The following is a 23719-nucleotide window of genomic DNA, read 5'->3' on the forward strand; positions in this document are numbered from 1 at the left end:
TGGTTTGCGTGATAGTCTAGGTTGTGATTACAATGCTCTGCAGTTTCTTGCAGTCTTGGGAGGAGCAGTTGTCATACCATGTTATGGTGCAGCTAGATAGGATGCTTTCTGTGGTGCATCGATATTGGTGAGAATCTTTGTGGACATGCCAAATTTCTTCAGCTTCCTGAGGAAGTAGTTCTGTGGTTGTGTTTTCTTGACTGTCACGATTATCACTTACAGGAACTTGACACTCTTGATTATCTCCACCATTGATGCAAACAGGGACATGCCCTCCACTTCGCTTCTTGAAGTTTGACCAGCTCCTTTGTTTTGATGGAGAGATTGCGTCCTGTATACTATGCTACTCAGCACTCAATCTCTTCTCTGTACTCTGTCTCATCATTGCTTGAGATCTGCCCTATAATGGTGGTGTCATCAGCAAACACTTAATCGGAATTGGGACAAACTTTGGCCACCCAGTTCCAAATGTGTAAGGAGTATAGTAATATCTCAACAGAAACAATAAATGGCTCCATTCAGAATTTATTTTCCCAATATCCTTCTCAAAACTACCTCCTCTGCTTCTTAAACAATGTTGTGACTATGTCAACTTATAATTCATCCTGCACAAGTTGACTTGGAAAATTAGATCACGTCTTGTTTTCCATAGCACCACGCATTGGTGTGACAGTGTTTTGTATGGTAACACTGCCATTAGCTTCCAAACTGCCAAATCAATTATAGTTAATATTTGTATAGTAATTTATTTAATCATGGGTCATTTTAAAAATGCCTGTTTGCAGCAGGATTATTTATATATTAACTAATATTATCCAAGTAAATTACATTCAAGTGTACCTTCTTCTAGGCTGGTAGGATTCGAGACTTTTGGAGAATGGTTGCCTGACTGGATTTTTCTTCTGGTGGATGGCTGGAGTTTGAGAGGTCTTGTATTTCATAAGAAATACTGATAAGAATCTCTTCAGCACTCGAGCTGTCTACTTCCTTGCTAAGGTTTCCTAAATGTGACAGATTAGGGAGAGGTTCAGAGAAGCAAAACAACCGCTTATGTAATTGTGAATTGTTCAATACTTTCTTTGCTTTTTGCTGCATTATTTCTATATTACTAAAATTCACTGGTTGCCTTTGATTAGCAAATCACTATTTGATATGGTGAACAAAATACTGGCTTTGTACCCAGAAATAATTGTCAAACCAAAATGGTTGACAGAATTTGTACTATGAGTGACTGTTTCAATATGCTCAATCATAAAAAAGAATATTGGCAACAAAGCTTGCAAGTCAGCCTTTATGACTGCTGATTGTTGTAAAAAGAAATGAATATGAAAAGGTTAATCTTTGACTTAAATTGGAGCTTTGCCCAATCTGATGTATAACACAACCACTGGATAAAACTTTAAAATCCTTGATTAAAAATAGTCATTCTGAACCAGTGCTTTTGTCTATTCCATGTGGGTTGCTTGGCTTGTCAGGTGATTACCGCAAACACTTTAGGTTAGTAGTGTCCATTTTAAAACCATCCCTCGTACATCAAAGTCAAATGATGAAAGTTGTCTATTGATAGTTCACTTTTGCTACAATTGTAACAATAGGATATTCGCTTGTGTCTTTTGTTTAATTCGTTCACAAAATTTGAGTGTCACTCCCGAATCCAACATTTTTTGCCCATCCTAACTAGCCTTAAGAAGGGAAGAGATGATACCAAATCTGACAGGGTTGTAAATATCAAAACAAAAAGTTCCTTAAAATTAATAAAATACAAGCAAAATATTGTAGGTGCTGGAAATTTGAAATAGAGCAGAAGTGCTGAAAAGTACTGTGCAGGTCAATTGTTAGAAAAAACCACATGGTTCACTAACGTCCTTTAGGGATGAAAACGTCTATCTTTACCTGGTCTGGCCAATTCCTGATCCATAGCAATGAGATTGACTGTTAAAATGCCATCTGAACAATTAGGGATAGCCTAGCCAGCGATGTCCTCATCCCATGAATGAATAAAAAATGTGTCTTAGGAATTTTAAATTTGGAATCCTCCAAGTGTCTGAACTACTTGATTTTTCACCGTGAAGTGTGCAATAACTTACTTCATGTTAAAGCACAAAGTACTTATTTAATATATAGGCCAAATCTCCTGCCTCAATGAGAAAATCCCCTTTTTGGCTCCCACCATTTCTTTTACCATCCATTTACAATGTATCTGTCTATAGCAGACTTTAAAGTTCCCTGTTTGCTGCCAGTCTCATCTCATACTCTAATCCCCTTTGAATCTTTTATATTCAACTTGGTTCTCAATTGTATTCTCCACCAGTCATCTGTCATAACCACACTTGTTCACCTTCATCTTAATTTCTATAGGTTTTATCGTCTATATTTGTTTTCCCTACCTATCCCTTCATGGGAACCTAACTTGATTCCACTTGAATATATCTTCTTTAAGGCAGCTCATCTTTCAGTTATATTTTTGCCTGCTGATCTTTGATTCCATGTTATCTGGGCAGATCCATCAATATCCCATTGAAGCTGGCTTTCTCCTATTAGTAGTCTTACTCTGGATTTCTCCTTATGCTTTTCCTTGGCAAGTGTAAAATAATCTAATTATCTAAATTCACTGTCCCCTAAATATTTCCCCACTGATACTTGATCGGTTTGGCTCACCTCATTCTCAAGAACCCAGTCCAACTTCTTACACCCTTTTGTAGAAAGCTGGAGAACAACATTTTGTAAATACTATATCTTAAAGTCATAAATATAAAACAATTTTCTGGATTTTCTATCTTATTTTAAAACATCACTTGGGATATCAGTTTTGTTGAAAGATTTTTAAAATGTTACAAATAGAATTATAGCAATATTATTTTTGAGTTATTTGTATTTATTTAATAGCTGCGTATTTGCAATTTCCCATTTCTCATATTCTGGTCCTAACACTCCATCTTGCATTGCAGCACAAATTACAATGAAGATTTAATGGAGTATGAAGAAGTCAAATTCCACTTAGCAGCAAAAGAACAAGTGATCCAAAACTTACAGAGTCAGCTTCGAGAAGCTGTTTATCTCCAACAACAGTCAAAATATGAGGTTGGTTAAAGTCCAATTATGTAATCTGTTAAAAATCATAACTTTTGTTGCTCTATTGTCATCATTGAAACACAGAGAATTTGACTTGTTGCATTAGCTTTTTGTTAGCACTTACAAAAGGTTTCTGGATCTTCATATTCTTGTGTGATAAGCTATCTTGGTCAGAACCTTAACAATTCAAAATACATTTCCATCATCTTCAACTAGAACTGAAGCAAGTAATAATGTAACAGTGAAACAATCAGTTGCTATGCCATTCAGTCATCTCAGTTTGAGAATAGTTTATTGAGGATATTAAATTTTTCTGTTTACTTTCTTGTATTCTCTAGGCTTATGAGAATGCATTTACTTTGCAGCAAGATTGAACAAATTGCTCCCAGGTTTCCATTTGATGCTGCTTGTGTTAATGTAAGTTAGCACCTAAAAACAGATAGTGGACAATCCTCCTTTTATACTTTACATGTTGCTTCTTGTGAAATGGCTCCCAGTCTTTACTGGGAGCCTTGCAAAAGTCATAATGTCAGGAATTCAACAGAAGAAGGTATTAAGCTGCCATGTTCTTCCCTATAATTTTCGGACCATGTTTCTGATCAGAGAAATGTTTTCAACTGGAAACTAAAATCACTATCATTCAGTGTTAGCTAATGTCTGAAGTATACAGAATGTTTAGATCATGATGTTGATCATTGAGAAATGCAGATTTGATGTTAGTGGTGCCATGTTGAGGTTTAACACTCAAGCCAATGTTCTCTTAACTTCACACTGCTAAGTATGTCGACAAAGCAAGAAGAAATCCTTTCACCAGTCGTTTGAATTTTGTTCATCTGTGGGATGTGGGTGTTACCTTGTCAAGTCCCTTGAGAAGTTGGTGATCAGCAGCTTTCCTGACCTGTGTAGTGAAGGTATTCTCACAGTGCTCTTTTGTAAGAGCTACTGCTTTTTGACCCCTAAAGATAAAGAAATGGTAATATGATTCCAAATCAGCATCTTTTATAACTTGAATGAGAAAATTACAGTGATTTATTTTCCTGCTGTTCTTGCTCTTCTAGCCTTTAGAGGTCATGGATTTGGGAGGTGCAGATGGGCAGCACGGTGGTTCAGTGGTTAGCACTGCTGCCTCACAGCGCCAGGTACCCTGGTTCAATTCCAGCCTCGGGAGACTGTCTGTGTGGAATTTGCAAATTCTCCCCGTGTCCGCGTGGGTTTCCTCCGGGTGCCAAGGTTTCCTTCCACAATCCAAAGATGTGCAGGTTAGGTGAATTGGCCACACTAAATTGCCCATAGTGTTCAGGAATGTGTAGGTTAGGTGCAATAGTCAGGGGTAAATATAGGGTAGGGGAATGGGTTTGGTTGGGTTACCCTTCGGAGGGTTGGTGTGGACTTGTTGGGCTGAAGGGCCTATTTTCCACACTGTAGGGATTCTAATTCTAATTCTAATTCAAGCCTTGACAAATTGCTACAATGCATCTTTGCTGCAACCATTGTGCAACAATGGTAGAGGAGATATATGTTTAAGGTTGTGGATGGAGTATTTATATCTCTGTTAATGATGGGGTAAATGTTGTTGTGACCAAAATTGTAGATGATACAAAGATTGGTAGGAAATCAAGTTGTGAGGAGAATACAAAGGACCTGCAGAGGTTTATAGACAGTCTACTGGATGGGGAAAAAGAAATTGGCAGGTGGAGTATAATAATGGGAAGTGTGAGGTTATTCACTTTCACGGGAAGAATAAAAACAGATTATTTGGGGGATCCAATATGGCAGCGATCTAGGAAGATTCCATTGCAACACTTTGCACTGCATCACAAGTGGGACAAAGTCCTAACCCGCCCTACCCAGACCCCTGCGATATCCTGGGATTCTGGAAAGGTCATGGAGTCTGGAAGCTGTCAGAGAGCAACTTACCTTGGTTTTCACAATCCAGGGTTGCTTAAGAAAGGAGGAGGTACATCCAAGGCTGAGACAGCGGCCCAGGCTGCAGAATCCTCTGTCCCGATTTGCTACCAGGTGTGGTGAAGGAGCTTGCAAAATCTCATGAGATGTTGGGCAAGCAGCTAGAGGAGAAGCTGGCCCCAATCTCTATCATGCTGCAGAAGCATGAACAGCAGCTGGGAGACCTCGAGAAAGGGACAGTTGAGGTAGAACACAGAGTCTCATGGTGGAAGCTGACACTGGTTCCTCCAAGGATAGGATCCAGGCCCTGGAGATGCAGGTCCGTAATTTGCTTGACCAGGTTGATGACCTTGAGAACAGGGGCAGGAAAAATGTATTCGGATCATCGGTCAGCCAGAGGACAAGGAAGGTGTGCAGCCAGTGGAATTTATTGAGGACTGGTTGCTGAAATTCCTTAACTTGAAGGCTGGAATGAGAAGCTTGAAGATTGAGAGGGCTCACCGGGTCACAGCGCAGAGGTTAGATCTGGACCAACGTCCTCATCCCATCTTGGTGTGGTTGCATCACAATAGAGATAAGGAGAGAATTGTGGAAGCTTCCAGAATCCAGGGGAAGGATCCGAAGGCCCTAGTTTATGAGGGCTCTAAGATCATACTCTTACAGGACTTCTTAGCAGTGGTGATCTGGAAAAGAAAATCCTATGACAGTGTCAAGAGAAGACTGAGGGAGCTTGGGATCCAGTACTGTCTGAGGTATCCGGCGATTCTTTGGATCACCTTAGATGGATCTGTACATCTCTTTGACACATCGGAGAAGGCAAGAGACTTTGTGGGCAAATTAACTTAATTTGAACAATTTAGTATTGTTCAAATAGTAGTATTGTTTTGGTCTGTTTCTACTTTTTAAAAGAAGAGGAAATCTGGTCAGGGCTTTTCTTTTTCTGTTTTTTTTGTTGGTAATAATCTGGTCTAAACTATGCTCGGGGGGTGGTTGGGATGTGTACTTTCAATTTCTAAGTTAAGTTATACCAAAGGATGGGTGGGGTCCTTAACTTTTTTTTCCAAAATTTCTTTGTTCACATTGTTATTTCATGGTATATTTTCTTTCTTTTCTGCTTGTGTTTGCAGTGTGGCTCTAGCTAGGAAGGGGTATAATGGTTGGGATGGCTGGATGCCTACTGACAGGCAGTTTTTTGCCCGGTTCAGGTATTTAAATGCCCTGGCTGCAGTATAGGCAGCGGGATGGGAAGTTGAGTTATGGGGCACGTAGATACCCGCTTTGGGCAGGGGGTACGTTCCCCTATTCAGTGCCATTGGCGCTTTATATGTTGGTTTGTTTTTTGGTTTTTGTTATATATAATCTTTGATAGCTTTGTAGGCTTGTTAACTGTAGTGGGTTTAATTTATGTAGTTTTTATGTTTGATGGATCTTGCAACACTCAGGCTTGGCAATTGTAATTCGAGCTCCTCTTCTCATGAATCTGAATGTTATTGCAGAAGGTTATGGCTAATGACTTGATTAAATGGTGTACCTGAACATCAAGAAGAGTCACTCACCAATCAAGAGGGAAAAGGTATTCTTGAATCTTAGAAAAGAAAAGGTGGATATTGTTTTCTTACAGGAGACACACTTGGATGTTAGGGAGCATTTGAAACTACAGCAGAATGCTTTGATTGGGTTTACTTTTCATCTTTTAATACCAGAAGTAGGGGAGTGGCTATATTGGTTAGGAGGAATCTCCCATTTAAGTTACTAGAGTGTGTTAAAGGCACACACGGGAAATTTGTAAGCCTCAAAGCCCTGATAAACGGGGAAGAATATGGTGTTTTAAATGTTTATTGTCCTCTGGCCCATCGCCTCTTATTTCTGGTTGATGCATTCTCTAAATTGATCATTCTCGAGTCCCGGCATATCATTATAGGGGGAGATTTTAATTGTTTTATGGATCTCATGGTAGACAGGTTGCCCAAAGGCACCCCGATACCTTCTGTACAAATGAAACAGCTAATGGATCTGTGTGTGGAGTTAGAGTTGGTCGACGTCTGGAGATATTTCCACCCTACAGGCAAGGACTTTACATTTTTTTCCAAACCACACGGATGTCACACCAGGATTGATTTTTTTCCTGATCCCTGTGGCAACCCTGGACTTGGTGGCATCTTGTACGATTGCGAATATTACCATCTCCGATCACGCTCCAGTGTACCTTTTGGTTAAGGTCAAGGACGCTACAGTGGGTCCGAGGCACTAGTGAATGGATCCATTTATCCTTAAGGATAATAAGTTTGTGGATACTTCTCTAAGGAATTTAGAGCTTTCCTAGACATTAATTCAGGCTTGGTTAGTAGCCTGTCCGTCCTTTGAGAAACTGCCTAAACCTTGGCCAGGGGTTAGTTATTTCCTACTCTGCCAGTAGGAAGTGGCAGAAGGGCAAGCAGCAACGTCTCCTCGAAGCATGGGTGAAGGCAGCCAAGAAGACTTAGTTTGACAGGCCTCGTTGGCCAAGCTACAGAGGGTTATGGCACTCCAGTCTGCATAACAAAGGTTATATGATCATGGTGACAAGGAAGGCAAATACCTAGCATATCTCGCCAGGCAACGGAGTGCCCCTCAAGCCATTACATCGATTAGAGAAGGGTCTGGGAACCAGCATGTGGTTCCAAAAAGATTAGTGCAGCATTCCAGAGATTGTGCTCTGAATTATACCAATCTGAGGGTTGTGAAGAGGGGTGGGCCAAGATGGAATCCTTTTTCGAGGATCTGTGACCCCTAAACAACAGTCTTTTCTCAGTTCCCTCTTATCAGAGCAAGAGGTGCAGGAGACTGTGAAGCAGCTTCAGAGTGGAAAGACGCCCAGTCCAGATGAACTTCCCAGCATATTCTATGAGGAATTTATAAACATATTGTCAGGCCCAATGCTCAACATGTTCAATGACACGCACAGTCATGATCATCTCCCACCGTTTTAAGAGAGGCCTATATTTCACTCATTCTTAAAAAAGGGAAGGTCCCGGAGGACTGTGCTTCTTACAGGCCCATTTCACTCTTAAATGTGCACTTTGAAATACTCTCTCAGACTCCTGCGTTAAGGCTGGAGACTGTGTTATCTTCTGTTGTTAACGAGGACCAGACAGGCTTCATAAAGGGCGCAGATCCTCCAATAATGTTAGGAAGCTCCTTAATGTAATTCAAGTGTGTCAACAACAGTCAATACAGGAACTAATGATTTCTCTAGATGGAGAGAAGGCATTTAACCGAATTGAGTGGCCTTACCTTTTTTACACACTAGGCGGTTTGGCTTCGGCGAAGCCTTTATAAGATGGGTAAAGGTTCTCTGCAGTGGCCCTCTCACTGTGGCCCTCTCACTGTGGTACCAATGGGTACAATCAAGCAATTTTAGCATTTTTAGGGGCAGCCGGCAGGGCTGTTCCCTTTCGCCATTGCTTTTTATATTGGTGATTGAACCATTGATGGAGGCCATTTGTGGAGATCCGAACATATCGGCTTCAGAAGTTGAGTCAAAATGACGTAAGAGTTTCTTGTATGTAGATGATGTCCTCATTTTTTTGTCAAATCCAGCAGTTTTGGTTCCTCGCCTGATACAATGCATCAGCTTCTTTGGCACCTTTTTCGGATACATGATTAATTTTGCAAACTCAGAGGCCATGCCTACGGGTGGTTTTACGAAGGTGCTAGGTCTTGAGCTTGAATCTCGATTCCCATTTAAGTGGTGACGGGGGGGTTTTATGTATGTAGACATATTCATCAGTCCAGTTCTTGATTGGTTGTTTAAAGCTAATTTTGTTCAATTATTTGACAAAATCAAACAAGATCTTCAAAGATGGGAGGTGCTTCCAGTCTCATGGTTAAGTCAGATTGCTCTTATTAAGATGAATATTCTCCCCTGTTTGTTGTACCCTATATGGTTCCGCTCCCAGATTTTTGAAAAGCAAATGTTCAGGAGACTGAACAGCTGATTCAGCTCTTTTATTTGGCATTGTAAATTCGCCTTTATTAAATTAGTTAAACTGCAATTGCTTCACAGACTGGATCTACCGGACATTAGAAACTATCAACTAAGCTCGCTTTTATCTTATGTGTGTGATTGGGCTTGTGGGGACCTTCATTCAATATGGTTAGATAACGAAACCTCTCAGGCAGGGTACCCCCTTACGAGCTTGCTGTTTTTGGACAAAATGAGGACAGTTAAGGAATATTGCCATAACCCAATAGTTATCAATACTGTTAAAGCAGGGAGGGAAATTTGGCAGAGGGAAGGCAATATTGGCAAAGCATCCTTTCTTACACCTATAGGGGGTATGCCATTTTCTGAATGGATTCAGAATTCAAACACTGAGCAGTTAGGAGTGTGTTTGGCATAGGTGATTTATTTGAGGGAGACACAATGATGCTATTTGATCAGTTAGCACAGAAAAACGAGCTGTCTAGCATGGACCTCTTTCATGTTTTTCAAGTTCGGAATTTTATTGAAAAAATACTACACATTTGATTGATCCCTAAAAGTCTGGCATAGAGGGGAGGCTGCTCAGTGCTTAGGGTACATTTTCTGTCAGCACTTTATATCATCAACTGGGGGGGGGGGGGTAGCTCAGATGAGTTTGATCGACTTTGCAGGGTATGGGAGAGAGAGCTAGGTGTTGAGGTCTCCTCAGAGGCATGGGAAGATATTTGGGGTAACACAACAAAGATAACCATTTGCAATAGGACCCATGCTTTGCAGTTGAAGATTCTTCACAGGATCCACTTTGCTCTGAATCATTTGTCAAAATTTAAATCGGGGTACCTTCAACCTACCCAAAGTGTAAGGTTGGTACGGGAAAACTTACCCATTTCTCTGGTCCTGTAGTAGGCTTCAAACATACTGGAGCGCTGTGGCAGATGCAGTGGAGGGGATTTTGCATGGAAGGGTTCAGAAGCACCTGATCTCTCTTCTTCTTGGCCTTCCCTGTAGATGCACATAAGAAAATGACTTTTCAACATCCTCACTTTCTGTGCGAGAAAGAATATCTTGTTAGGTTGGGTGTCTGAAAATCCCCCGGGCATGTCGGGTTGGCGTAAGATTGTTATGGAGCATTACCCCTTGGATTTTCTTACAAGTATGGTACTACACAAAACTGAGAATTTCTATAAGACGTGGCAGCCCTTTCTGGAATATCTGGACACAGAGTTGTCTGCCACGCTAATAAGGGCTTTTATATTGCAGTAACAATTGTGCTTTATGAGTCCAATAGCCAGAGAGGGGGAACTGCTAATGTATTTATAGGTGAAAATTAATGCTCTCAATATTCAAGAGTAGTGTTTTGTTTTGCTGAACTGTATGTTTGTTTGTTGTTAGTTATTATTTATTCAGTTAAATATTTAGTTGGAGTTTTTTAAATACATTTGTACATGAGGGCGGTTTGGGTTTTTTATTACTTTTTTTGGTGTTCTTTCTTTGTATTTTATTAGATTAGATTACTTACAGTGTGGAAACAGGCCCTTCGGCCCAATAAGTCCACACCGACCTGTCCAAGCGCAACCCAACCAAACCCATTCCCCTTCATTTACCCCTTCACTTAACACTACGGGCAATTTAGCATGGCAAATTCACCTAACCTGCTCATTTTTGGACTGTGGGAGGACACTGGATCACTTGGAGGAAACTCACGCAGACACGGGGAGAATGTGCAAACTCCACACAGTCAGTCGCCTGAGGCGGGAATTGAACCCAGGTCTATGGCACTGTGAGGCAGCAGTGCTAACCACTGTGCCACCGTACTGCCCATTATTTTGAATTGTATGGTTTTGTATTTGTTGTAATACTAAATAATCTATTTTTCAGTAAAAATATGTTTTAAAAACAAATTATTTAAATTGAGAGAGACTGCAAAATGCTGCAGAACAGAGGGATTTGTATTAAATAAAATCTGAAGGAACTGTAAATCAGAAACAAAAACAAGTTGCTGGAAAAGCTCAGCAGATCTGGCAGCATCTGTGTAAAGAAATGAAAGTTAACGTTTCGTGTCCGATGAACCTTCCTCAGAACTGATGGTAGGTAGGAAAATGTTGGTTTAAACGCAGATGATAGAGTGGTGGGGTGGGGAGGTGGGGGAGATATGCATAGAGCCCAAAGAGAGTGGCGAACAGTCAGGCACACAAAGGAGTCAATAATGATCTGTTTGGGAGGGGAATGGCTGTAAATGGCAATTGTTAGTGGCTGACAAAAGGTAGTAGAGGGATATGTGAATCACAGAGTTAATGAGTGTATAACAAGTAATTAGGACTGCATACGTAATAGGGAGGCAATGGTTTAGTGGTTCTATTGCTCAACTATTAAACCAGAGGCACAAGTAATGTACTGAGGATCTGGGCTGAAATCCCATCATGGCACGTTTGAGGGTCTAATGAATGCCATGTTGCCATTGTCAAACTTCAGAAAAACCATCTGGTTCACCAATGTCCTCGAGGGAAAGAAATCTGTCATCTTACCTAGTCTAACCTGCATGAGATCCCAGACCAACAACAATATGGTTGATTCTTAACTGCCCTCTGGACTATTAGGGATGGGCAAAGAATACTGGCCTAGCCAGTGATGCCCACATCTGATTCTTTAAAAGTGGGATGGGATATATAAGTCAAGAATAAAGTGGTGCTGGAAAAGCACAGCTGGTCAGGCAGCATCTGAGGAGCAGGAAAGTCAATGCCTCGAATGCTGCCTGACTGATTGTGCTTTTCCAGCACCACTCTAATCTCGACTCTGATTTCCAGCATCTGCAGTCCTCACTTTTGCCTGGGGTGTAAAAGTGTTATAACTGTATAGGGGGGAATACATTGCATAGGTTTTGGTCAATATTTGCAAATATTTCAATTCAAGAAAATGAAAACAAGTCAAAGCTCTGGCTTTCTTTATAACCCTTTCCAGAAATCAGTTGATTAATTTAGCTAAGCTTGAGTTGTGTTGAACTTTTTGGAGGGTTTGTTGCGATGAGGTTTTATGAATTCTCTTGTCACATCAGACCAAATTTGACTCAGTAACTCTCCTATGTTCCTGTGTTGTCCTTCACATTCAATTTCCGCCACACATGGAAAAACTCGCCACTCCTATTAGCATCCTTTGTACCCCACTAACTTTGAATTCCTGTGTTGCACTCGGACAAGCACAGTCAGTCCAGAGCCACACTGCATGGTTATTGACATTTGACTTGGATGTAGCAGAGAGGGGAAGTTCTGTGCCTCACTTTGTGGGGAATCCAGGAGTTCCTACTGGAGTGAATTTCATTGGAACAGGACTTCCTCCTTCCCCAAGAGCATCAGTGGAAGCTACAACACCGGATCATGCCAGCCTCGTCTGTGGTTACCCCTTGGAGCAATCTCTGCCATCTGGAGGAGTGCCTAACGTTGTAAGGCTGTGCACTTTGGCAGGAAGAATACAGGATCTGAATATTTTTTAAATAGAGAGAAACTGAAGAAAGCTACAGAACAGAGGGATTTGTGAGTCCTTACCCAAAAATCTAGCATCCAAGTTCAAGTTCAGTGGGTAGAAGAGAAGGCAGATAGAATGTGGCTTTATTTCTTAGGGAGGTTTTGCTAAAACAATACAGGGCACTATTCAGATAATTGAGTATTGTGAACAGTTCTGGGTCCCTTATCCAAGGAAAGATATACTGGCACTAGAGAAGGTTCACTAGGTTTATACCAGGACTGTCTCAGAAGGAGAGTTTGAGTAAATTGGGCCTGTACTCATTGCAGTACAGAAGAATGAAAGATGACCTAAGTGAAACAAAGAAAATTCCTAGTGGACTTGACAGGGTAGGTGCAGAAAGGTTTTATCCCCTTTGGGAGAGTCTTGAACCAGAGGTATAATCTCAGAATAAGGGGTCACACATTTAGGACAGATATGAAGGGGAATTTCTTTTCTCAGAGGATTGTGAATTTGTGGAATTATTTACCACAGTGGGCTGTTGAGGCTGGGTCATTAAGTACATTCAAGTCTGAGATAGACATTTTTTTAATTGCTAAAGGGGAAAAAGTAAGTATATGGAATTTACAACTATCAGATCAGCCATGATCGTATTGAATAGTAGAGTAGATCTGATGGGCTGAATAGCCTAACTCCACTACTTTGTCTTCTGATGTGTATCCCTGAGCATGAAGTGTCCTTACTGCAGCATTACAATGACATTTGCCTGTGCAGCCTCAAACGCAGCAATGAAGTGCAGAAGCATTCTGTAAGTTAGTGAGAGATGTGTCCTGAGGGTTCATGGAGGCTGGCACTTGTTGGATTAATGTCTGTGGAGTGCGTGTGGCCTGTGTCCATGGTGGTTGCCCTGAGATGTTAGTACCGAGTTATTAGTGTGGAGATCATATTGTGTAAGCAGCATGCTGAATCTGTCTGGTGCTCGCACTGGTTTATTTATCAAGTATTCCCAACATCAAGCGTGTCTGGTGGGTTTGGTAAGATGCGAGGCTGAATTTTAATGAATAAGATGGGGCTGTTACCAAGGCATTTAACAAACAATAATCCCCTTTAATTGGCAATTTGCCAGTGCGCAGAATGAATTACACCATGCCACTTATGAAAAGCATAAGTATGTGTTCCTCCTGCTGCCAATATGGGTCTCACTGCTGTTGCCCAATTCTGCCATATGTCTCACCATAGCCCACATTGGTCAGACCCCATTTAAGATTCTGCCCTTATTTTTGTTTAAGTTTTCTACTATGTAAAAAATCTGATTAACAGCATTCTTTTTGAAGTAACAATTTCACCTTGGTATTTAAGTGGAGTTTATAAAATGTATGTGAAGTACAGAACTATTACTTTAGTTTGGAGTAGCTTTGGATTTCTCAGTGATATTATTGCCTTGTAATCACTCTCATTTTTCATTGTTCATTTTTCTTTTGTTCATTATACTGTCTTAATTTGGTCCAAATTTTACATGAAATCACTGCATGATAAATGTCTTAATGTTATAGAAATTATTCTGAATGTTTAGGTAGATACCTGTATTATCTGCCAATAGCAGAGCAATCAAATAAGAACAATGAACAAAGAACAGTGCAGCACAGGAATAGGCCCTTCAGCCACCAAGACTATGCTGACATATGATGCCTTTCTAAACTAAAAATCTTTGTGGTCCATATCCCTCTATTCTCTGCCTATTCATATTTCTGTCAAACTGCCTCTCAAACATTACTATTGTATCTGCCTCTACCACCTCCTTTGGCAGCACATTCTAGCCATTTACTACTCTCTGTGTAAGTAATATGTCCTTTAACCTTCTCCCTTGTTAAACCTTGCGTAATTTTGTGAACTTCTGTTAGGTCGTCCCTCATTCTCTAATATTCAAACCAAATTTGGCCAATCTCTTCTCATATCTAATACCCTCCAAAAGCAGGCAATATCCTGATAAACCATTTCTTTCCCCTCTCCAAATCCTCCATGTCTTTCTGGTAATGTGGCGGCCAGAACTGTACACAATATTCCAAATGTGGCCTAACTAAAAGTCTACACCGTTGCAACATGATGCAACTATGCCCCAACGATGAAGGCAAGCTTGCCAAATTCCTTCTTAACCATCTTATCCACTTGTATTGCCATTTTCAGGGAACTGTGCTCTTGCACACCTCGATTTTTGTGTATGTTGATTATAATAAGAGTACTGTCATTTACTGTATAATAACTCGGGCGACTGCCTGTGTGGAGTTTGCACGTTCTCCCCGTGTCTGCGTGGGTTTCCTCCTGGTGCTCCGGTTTCCTCCCACACTCCAAAGATGTGCAGGTCAGGTGAATTGGCCATGTTAAATTGCCCATAGTGTTAGGTAAGGGGTAGATGTAGATGTAGGGGTATGGGTGGGTTACGCTTCGGCGGGGCGGTGTGGACTTGTTGGGCCGAAGGGCCTGTTTCCACACTGTAAGTCATCTAAAAAAAAATGCCCTCTACTCCATCTGAAAATCCTTTTCTTTTAGCATTCTGAGAAATTGCTGCCCACCAGCTGAAAGGTGGTGCAATTCACTTTCCTTCCCCCCCTTTTACATGCATTTATGAAATTCCTTTCTTTTTTGTGGGCTTACAATATCAAGCCACATCAGAAAATGGAGTGTGGCTGAGAAGCAGTGGTAACTGCAGTCTTATTTCCTTGTCAAGTAAACCTGTCTTCACCCCACATAAAGTATACCAAAATATAATATTTAAATCTAAATCCTTAAATCTCTTCTGGCCTGTTATGTTGGAGCATCTGGCCTACTCCTTAAATTTGTGTACAATTTTTTCCATTTTATTTATCTCTGTTCTGCAAATTGCTATTTTTAGTATCCTTTTCCATGAGGTTTGTTCTAGTCAATTAAGTTATGCATTGTTATCACTGTCATCTGTTTCCAGTTAACATCATTATCACTTATATGTAACTTGTATTTTGTGGTAGTTTTGATGGATTAAGTCAGAAATGGGAAGTGGATTATTGGCACATTTAGTGGAATTGCAGCAAGTAGAGTAATAATGGAGGACTGTGTCTTTTGAGACGCCATCAGGTAGTTTAAGCAAAGCTTAAGCTTTGTGTATTATTAAGCAGAAAGCATGTTTTGGTGAAATATGATTTTATTTAATTTTAATTAGTTTATTTTAATTTTATTTACTTGAAATAAAATTACTTATTTAGTGAACATAATAACATGAAAAGTAGCAAACAAAATAGTAGCCAGTGTTGAATTATGATTTTTAAGCAATCATATTGTTTTCCTGTAGCGAATGTTGCAGGCATGCATTAGTCAACTCAGTAAATTTTATGACAAATGGTTTGAGTAAGCCAGCTGATAGGGCATCCTGAGTGACATTCATCAGACAATTTAGTTTCATTAACTTAAATATTATTGGCCTTCCAGCTAATATCTTCTCTGTAGATGTTTCCCACTTTAAGCAACATTTTCAAATGATGGTGAAACCTGATTCCTTAGATGTTGCATGCATACTTTGATGTAACCCTACTATGATCTGTGAAAACAAGCAAGAAAAATCCAACGAATTATTGATTATTTCAGTCTTAAGTTTGGAATATTTCTGTCCCTCAACTGAGACCATAGGAATGCAATTTTTATAATGTTTTCAACAAGCTTTCACATGATGCTGTTCATGAGGCTGAGAAGGATGTTAAGCAATTAAAGCAAAATACTGCAGATGTTGAAAATCTGAAATAAAATTAAAAAGTGCCAGAGAATTTCAGCAACTCTAGGACCATCATTAGAAAGAGTCACAGAGTTAACATTTTGAGTCTGATGTGACTCTTCTTCAGAACTTAGATGTGAATATTTTGAACTGAGATGCCAGTGTCCACCATTCTCTGGGATGCATCAATGCAATAGTAGTCTTGGTCATGAGACAGGATGTAGTCGGGCTGGAGAGATGTTTAATGACAATGATGTGCCTTGAGGATGCTCCCCACTGCACATAGACTAAATATTTTAGCCCTTTCCGGGCAGTCATCTCTTGACTGCAATTCAGGAATGGGGAGCAACAGGATGCATATCCATTCCTCTGAGAACCTTTCTGCAACAGAACAATCAGTGGTCCCTGAGTGTTCCAGCCATTTCCTTGACAGCATTTCACTGCTGCAGCATCTCTTTATTGATCTGGAGTATGTGAGTCTTCATGATGATGACCACATATTCAATGGAACTACCATGTGCTCTTTATTCAACTGGGAAGTGGCACCTTTGTTCGAGGATGAGTGAGCTGTGCTAATGGAACATACCAATTTTGTTGCTGATCTACCAGAATCCCCTTTGTGTGTGATTTCTGGACTTTGCATCTCTGGCAAACTGAACATGACCTCTGCTGTTTTCTGCTTTGTGAGATGGATTGCCCACAGCTTCTATTGCCTTCAACAATAGCTTACATATGACATTCTCATTTTTTTGATAAATATTCTACTTGCAATAATGGATCCACCTTGGTGCCAGTGTCTGCCCAAAAGCCAGGTGCTCATGCATCCTGAAAGTGTTGGCCACTCACCAGGTTTTCTGCTATTTCATCCAGCACTTCCTGGTCTTCCTGTAACATTGGTGCTGCTGTGTAGACAGAACATAACGTAATGAAATTTGCATCTCTCGATGACTCTTCATGGCCTGTAACACCATTGCAAAGATGGACATCTGAAAAATCAACATAGATGCAATATTTGTGTCAACTCAGTAAAATTATTCAAGCATTAGCTATTTACTCTTTCTTGGGTGCAATTCTTGACCTTTTTTATTTAAAGGTCTGCAAACATATAGGCAATATCCTTCTCTTCTATTAGGGTCAGGTATGAAATGGCAGCCAGGCCACCCCTGGTGTATGTCCTCTCCTCGGCATTATGACCTTTTTTCCTGCAAAGTGAACAACAAGAGTGGCATATTGCAATATTTCCTATCTACATCATGAAAACCATTGTGTTGTTTCACACATCTTACACTCTTAATGCTATGATAACATTCTTAATTCTTCTATGATTGCAATGATAGGAGTTGAGAGGTCACGTTGGAATTGTACAGGGCATTAGTTTGGCTACTTTTGGAGTATTGTGTGCAATTCTGGTCTCCCTCCTGTAGGCAGGATGCTGTGAAACTGGAAAGGTTTCAGAAAAGATTTATGAGGATGTTGCTAGGGTTGGAGGGTTTGAACTATAGAGAGAGGCTGAGTAGGCTGGGACTATTTTCTCTGGAGCATTGGAGGCTGAGGGTTGATCGTATAGATGTTTATAAATCATGAGGGGCATGGATAGGGTAAATAGACAAGGCTTTCTCCTCATTGGGTGAGGTGGTGGTGGGGTGGGGGGAGGGGGGGGGGATGGATTCCAAAACTAGAGGTTTAAGGTGAGAGGGAAAAGATTTAAAAGGGACCTAAGCAGCAACTTTTCACACAGAGTGGTGCATATATGGAATGAGCTGCCAGAGGAAGTGGTAGAGGCTGATGCAATTACAAAATTTAAAAGGGGTCTGGATGTGTATATGAGTAGGAAGAGTTTAGAGGGATATGGGCCAAATGCTGGTAAATGGGACTAGATTTGGTTAGGATATCTAGTCGGCATGGACAAGTTGGACCAAAGGGTGTGTTTCCATGCTGTGTATCCCTATGACTCTATACTAATGCATCCTTATGTCATGATCAACGAAAGACAAGTCCCATGTTGTTCAAACATGTTATCACTGCATCAGTTCAGGGTTGCAGTCAAGTACACTCACCAGATATATACATGTGCCACATGTGTAGGTCTTGCAAATCATTTGCTTTGTCCTCAGGAGGTTATTGAATCATTTCCGATGTGAATCCAATTCCTCCTTCCAACACTACATCATCTCCAGCCATGGTTGCTTTGTCAGAGCTGCAGGCCTCTTTCTCTCACTTATTGGAAGCAAAATATGGCTTTAGACTCTCATCATCTCCAGTATGATCTCAAGGAAAGTGTTATTGAATGTTGGGACCTCCCCTCAAGGACAGAACCCCCCTGGTCCTCACCTTCCACCATACCAACCTCTGCATAAACCGCATTATCCGCCGACATTTTCACCACCTCCAAACGGACTCCACCACCAGGGATATATTTCCCTCCCCACTCCTTTCTGCTTTCCGCAAAGACCATTCCCTCCGTGACTACCTGGTCAGGTCCACGCCGTCCAACAACCCAACTTCCCCTCCTGGCACCTTCCCCAGCCACTGCAGGAATTGCAAAACCTGCGTCCAAATCTCCCACTTCATCTCCATCCAAGGCCCCAAAGGAGCCTTCCACATCCATCAAAGTTTCACCTGCACATCCACCAATGTCATTTATTATATCCGTTGCTCCCGATGTGGTCTCATTTACATTGGGGAGACTGGACGCCTTCTCGAAGAGCGCTTTTGGGAACATCTCCGGGACACCTGCACCAATCAACCTTACCGCCCCGTGGCCCAACATTTCAACTCCGCCTCCCACTCTGCCGAGGACATGCAGGTCCTGGGCCTTCTCCACCGCCACTCCCTCACCATCCAACGCCTGGAGGAAAAACGCCTTGTCTTCTGCCTCGGAACACTTCAACCCCAGGCATCATTGTGGACTTCACCAGTTTCCTCATTCCCACACCCCCCTCCCCCTACCTTACCCCAGTTCCACCCTTCTAGCTCAGCACCATCCTCATGACCTGTCCTACCTGCCAATCTTCCTTCCCACCCATCCGTTCCACCCTCCCCTCTGACCTATCACCTTCATCCCCACCTCCATCCACCTATTGTACTCTTGGCTACCTTCTCCCCAGCCCCACCCCCCTTCCGTTTATCTCTTCACCCTGGAGGCTCCCTGCCTTCATTCCTGAAACATCGATTTTCCTCCTCCTCAGATGCTGCCTGACCTGCTGTGCTTTACCAGTACCACTCTAATCTAGACTCACACCTCAATCTTGTTTATCCCTTATATTCCTCACAAACGTATGGATAGCAGGACTGACATATGAGGAAAGACTGGATTGACTGAGCTTGTATTTGACAAAATTTAGAAGAATTAGGGTTTCTTATAGAAACATATAAAATCCTGATGGGACTGAACAGGCTATATGTGGGAAGAATGTTCCCGCTGTTGGGGAGGTCCAGAACTAGGGGTCATTGTCTAAAAATAAGGGGTAGGCCATTAAGGACTGAGATGAGGAAGAATTTCTTCACTCAGTGTTGTGAACCTGTGAAATTCTCTTCTATAGGATGCTGTTGGGGCCAGCTCATTTAAAAAAAATTCAAGAGGGAGCCTGGATGTGGCCCTTGCGGCTAAAAGGATCAAAGGGTTTGGGGAGAGGGCAGGAATGGGATACCAAGATTACATGATTAGTTATAGTCATATTGAATGGTTGTGCAGGCTTCTATGTTTCTTTAACAATTATTCTTCATTTATACAAAGTGAAGACTATCAGGCACCCTTTAAATTGGATGCCTAACATCCAGCTTCCACCCTCCCAAATGTGTCTGCTAATCCTAATTAACAGACAAAATCAGAGGTAGTCTGGTAATTGGTCACGTCACATAAAAGCAAACTAATGAATAGATGTCATTAAATAGTCGGATTTGAGACCATAAAAATGGTCTTGGTCTAAGATTAAAACAAGTATCAGCAGGATTCTGCCCATATTCTGCATTGGCATGGGTTTGTTGTGATTAAAATAAGCCTGATATATTTAAAAGTGACAATATATTTGTTTCATTATAAAATTGCTCAAAATCTGAACAGTATTTCAGTTACATTGCGGAAATTACTACACCTGCACATAGTTCTCATTCCAGTGTTCAAAAATATTTATACTCTCCAATACTCTACAAACAATGTATTTAATTAGTTTATAATAGCAGCGCTGTCATGCAATTTAAAATATCAAAATATCAAACAAGTAAGATTCAAGAAATAACACAAAGTGAAAAGATACTGTCACTTGATTCCCTATCGCTACCTGTTTTCCTTCTTTAACTACCTATTCTAGTTAAGCCATTGCTTGCATTGCAGACATTGCTCCAGAGTAGCCATTAAGAAAGATGCTAATGCAATCTAATTTGATTCATTTGATGATGTTCGATCCTTGTTGAAAAGCAGTTAATCTTCACTTTATGGTTCCTTCTCTTCCCAGTGATGTGATTAATCTCAGGTAGCCCTGTAATGGGGACTCATAAACATAGGTTCACATTATATTATTTTGCAGCTAGTTGAGCTGTAGTACCTGTCTATAAGACAAAATGTTGTGCACTTCATAATACTTAGAATAATTTCTTAGATCTCAAATACTATCTTAGCCTCTAAATGACATGTAATGTCAGTATTTCAGCTGGTGACCACAATGCATAATCAAGATGTGGGGTTTCTCCTAACTTCTTTACTCTCTTTCAATTTCCTGAGTGTCTGAGTGAGGTAGAATGTACGGATGCTAGGTGTGAGTCCTGAAAAGTGGTGGCTCAGGTTTGGAGTTTTGCTGTATATGAGTGGCGTGTTAACTGGCCGGTAGAAGATGTTATGTGAAGATGCATTCACTTATCTTGACTGTATACATTAGCCCATCTGACTTCCAATGTTGTGAACTCCTTATATCCAAATGTGAGAACTGATCTTTCAGACCATCTTTCGAAATCTCTTTTGAGTTGATTTATTAGGGCCTACTAGTCCCAAATAGAAGTAAGTTGTATCTTCTTGTGCCCCATCCACCATAACCTGTACTACCTCATCTGAAACTTGAAGCCTTCTCTCAGATCTGATGTTCCATTTTCCTTATATTGCTTTGCAGAAATGGCATTTAGCTGCAGCCTTGTAAAACTCAATGCGGCTTCAGTTTACAAGAGACAGATTATCTTTAGGAACAAGAAGCCTGGCTACTCTACATGCTACAAGAAAATATTATTCGGTTTCCTATTGAGTGCAAGGGCAGACAACAGTTTGGAGGACGCTTAGCCCGAAGATACACTTGGAGGAAAGGTGGCAGCAGTAAACGGTTATCTTAACTAAGAACAACTTGGCAGGTCATGTGTTATGCTCTTTGTGCAGAAATAATATGCAATCTAATTCTCTGCTCTTGGAAGATGAAATTTTTAGACAACTACATGCAATTTATTATTTTGTGATTTTGAATGCAGATGGTGAAGGCTAGAAGAATTCAATAACATTGAACATTAGTGTAAATTAAGTATACTTGAAACATCTTTAGGAATTAATTTGACTAGTGGAGTTATATTGTGGCATGCTAAAAGACAATGACCTGAAAATCCAAGTCACAAATGGTTTCAATAGTGTATAATTTCAGATAAGTGATTTTAAAAGATGCAGAAGTAAATGAGAACAAGCTTATGGAGCTTGACTGGATAACACAGAACATCTGTATGTCATTGTGACTTGCAATGTGATGTTAAAATCTGTACGTTAATCTTTTTTCATTATATCTTCAATATTGTTTTCCTCTTTATGACAGTCTAAAGACCTACTGCACATCAAAGTGCTATATTGTACAAAATCCTGAATATTGATATTATCTTTCTGTTTACATATTTATGTCAAATAATCAGATCTGGAGAAGTGTGCAAAAAGTGTTGAGAAACATAATTCAAAAAAGTGACCAACATAAATGAACGTAGTAGGCAAGAATAATATAAAAGCTTTGTTATTTATAACATTAAACTTCACAAAATGACATCTGAAATATTCTGAATGAATATTTATTCTTCTTATTTTTTATTAAAATATTTAGCTTTAATCATTGCAAATGCATTATGCATTAAAACAGCTATATACTTGCTGTAATTTTACTTTTAATAGTTATATGACAGTAGTTGGTATTAATACGTGTGTTTTTGCATAAATAGTAGTGGTTTGAGGTACCTAATTCGGTAGAACAGAAATTCAAATTGGAAATGTTTCTTGTTGTTTGCAATTGCAAAGCTGAGCTCCCTAACTTTTAATATAATTGTGCAATTTACAAAGACTAATCTTGAGTACCAGTTTCGTTAAAATTTGTTAAATTGTGACAGTCTAGTATCATAATCATTAGTTTTATTGTAAAAAGGAACACACAAAATATCTATTTTTGTTTCTTTTACACGAAATATCCGATCTTCCAGTAATAGTGATTTTTTTAAACATCTGCAGTGGTTATTATCCAAATGTAAATTGACTGTCAATAGAAAAAATAATGGACAAAGAAAAAGACAAAGAACTGAAGCATCATTTGAGTAGAAATTTCATCACATTCTTTCGTTTTTGTCAGTGTTGTCATTTTTGTTTTTTTATTGTGAAACGGATCTTATTGAACTGGATTATTATTAAAATTGAATATATCATATTGTAATGTTTGGGTGGTGGTGAAGGGTCATTAGTCTCAAAACTATTCCTCCCTTAAAGGCAAACTTCAACCCTCAGCCAACTTGTATTCAATACACAAATTGCTACTTCAATATGTACTTCAGTGGAGTAATTTGATTTATCATTTCATCTATATTCAAAGTGAAAAATTTCCACTTACTGAAAGCACTCATGTATTGTTTTGAAGTGATAGCCATCCTTTATCACTGGATCAAAATGTTGCTGTGTTGCTACTGACTGAAGCTGCATAGAATTCTGTGTATTAAAGTTTATTTTTTGTACTCATTGACTTTTGACCAATGGAATTAATAATTAAATTGGTTAAACACTACATTCTCCAAATTTGTTATTTGGAGTCTTACCTTTGACAATGCATACTGGCGTTGATTGTTATGTATTTTGGAGGTAATGAACAATGTGCTTTCTGGTAATAAAAGGTGAACAAGTGTTTCTTCAAATCAATCATTCTGAGCTAAAGTATTGCAAGTAGATTAGTATTTAGAATCAGGCACTGGTTTTGGATTGTTTAATATACAAATTACACCTGCTTATCAGTTATTCTTGCAGAAAGATATGTATGAAAACAGTATAACATGCATATTAATATACTGAATGTAAACTGAAACATGAAAAAGAGCTTTTGTTGAATGCAAGGTGTGACATTTAGTCTGTGAAGGTTCAAGCTTAGGTAGATGGAACAAATCAAGGACTAAAATGGAGACAGGAGAGAAAAATTATAATATGGGAAGTGAAGTTCAGAGTGTGGTAGGAAGGGACAGAGAGAAAAAGTACCTGAGCACATACCAATTAGACCTTACAAAGGTAAAGCTGAAGTTTCTTTATCTGAATGCCCACAGCATTTATAATAAGTAAACAAATTGAAAGCACACATTCAAGTAAACAAATCTGATCTGAT

At 39.9% G+C, this 23719-nt stretch overlaps 1 protein-coding gene across 7 annotated transcripts in view; it reads left to right on the forward strand.

Moving 5' to 3' along the window:
• The window catches only part of pmfbp1 (polyamine modulated factor 1 binding protein 1), an 829187-nt gene that overhangs the window by 244850 nt on the left and 560618 nt on the right, over positions 1–23719 (forward strand). For all 7 annotated transcript variants that reach the window (XM_072595986.1, XM_072595983.1, XM_072595987.1 and 4 more), the window contains one exon: positions 2949–3081. In XM_072595986.1, the coding sequence (XP_072452087.1) occupies positions 2949–3081 (133 nt within the window). The remainder of the gene's footprint in view (positions 1–2948; positions 3082–23719) is intronic.

This window comes from Chiloscyllium punctatum, chromosome 26 (genome assembly GCF_047496795.1).
Source record: "Chiloscyllium punctatum isolate Juve2018m chromosome 26, sChiPun1.3, whole genome shotgun sequence".
Taxonomy (NCBI): domain Eukaryota; kingdom Metazoa; phylum Chordata; class Chondrichthyes; order Orectolobiformes; family Hemiscylliidae; genus Chiloscyllium; species Chiloscyllium punctatum.